Here is a 786-nt window from a genome sequence, read left to right as displayed (position 1 = left end):
GGCGAGGGGGAGGGCAGAAGGAGACAGATCGTGGGATGGGACTGGCCCAACGGAGATAGGGAAGCAGTGAGGCAGGGTCTAAGAGAAATGGACCCAAAGGGGCGAGAGGCCCAGGGAAGGCGGGAGGGGCGATGTAGAGGGGGCTGCGAGGCGCGAGCGCGGGAAGGGGGCAGGGGTGCGAGCTGGAGGCGCTGGCCAGCGGGAAGGTCCTAGCCCTCGCCTGGGGGTGGCGAGGCCATCCATAAAAGGCGCGTCCAAGGGCCCTGTCCTCCCCAGCCGCTGGCAGGGGCTGCCGCATCCCAAGGGCTGGCTCAGCGACATGGACCCACCAGCCGCTTTCTCGGGATTCCCCGCTCTGCCCTCGGTCGCGCCGTCGGGGCCGCCGCCGTCGCCACTCGCTGAGGCCGAGTCCGGCCGGGGGTCCGAGCAGGCGGCGGCGGGCGGCGCAGAGGCGGAGTCCAGCCCCGCACCCGGCCCGGGGCGGCGGCGGCGGCGGCCCCTGCAGCGCGGAAAGCCGCCCTACTCGTACATCGCGCTCATCGCCATGGCGCTGGCGCACGCCCCGGGCCGCCGCCTCACGCTGGCCGCCATCTACCGCTTCATCACCGAGCGCTTCGCCTTCTACCGCGACAGCCCGCGCAAGTGGCAGAACAGCATCCGCCACAACCTCACGCTCAACGACTGCTTCGTCAAGGTGCCCCGCGAGCCGGGCAACCCGGGCAAGGGCAACTACTGGACGCTCGACCCCGCGGCCGCGGACATGTTCGACCACGGCAGCTTCCTGCG

At 72.0% G+C, this 786-nt stretch overlaps 1 protein-coding gene across 1 annotated transcript in view; it reads left to right on the top strand.

Moving 5' to 3' along the window:
- Nucleotides 1–319: 319 nt before the first annotated feature.
- The window catches only part of Foxe3 (forkhead box E3), a 1413-nt gene continuing 946 nt past the window's right edge, over nucleotides 320–786 (top strand). Inside the window, exon 1 of the mRNA XM_023724186.1 lies at nucleotides 320–773. Coding sequence (XP_023579954.1) covers nucleotides 320–773 — 454 coding nt within the window. The remainder of the gene's footprint in view (nucleotides 774–786) is intronic.

The sequence above is a fragment of the Octodon degus genome, unplaced genomic scaffold, assembly GCF_000260255.1.
Source record: "Octodon degus isolate 3935 unplaced genomic scaffold, OctDeg1.0 scaffold00107, whole genome shotgun sequence".
NCBI lineage: Eukaryota > Metazoa > Chordata > Mammalia > Rodentia > Octodontidae > Octodon > Octodon degus.
Note: the sequence above shows the minus strand (reverse complement) of the source record. Positions and strands in the feature narration are given on the sequence as shown.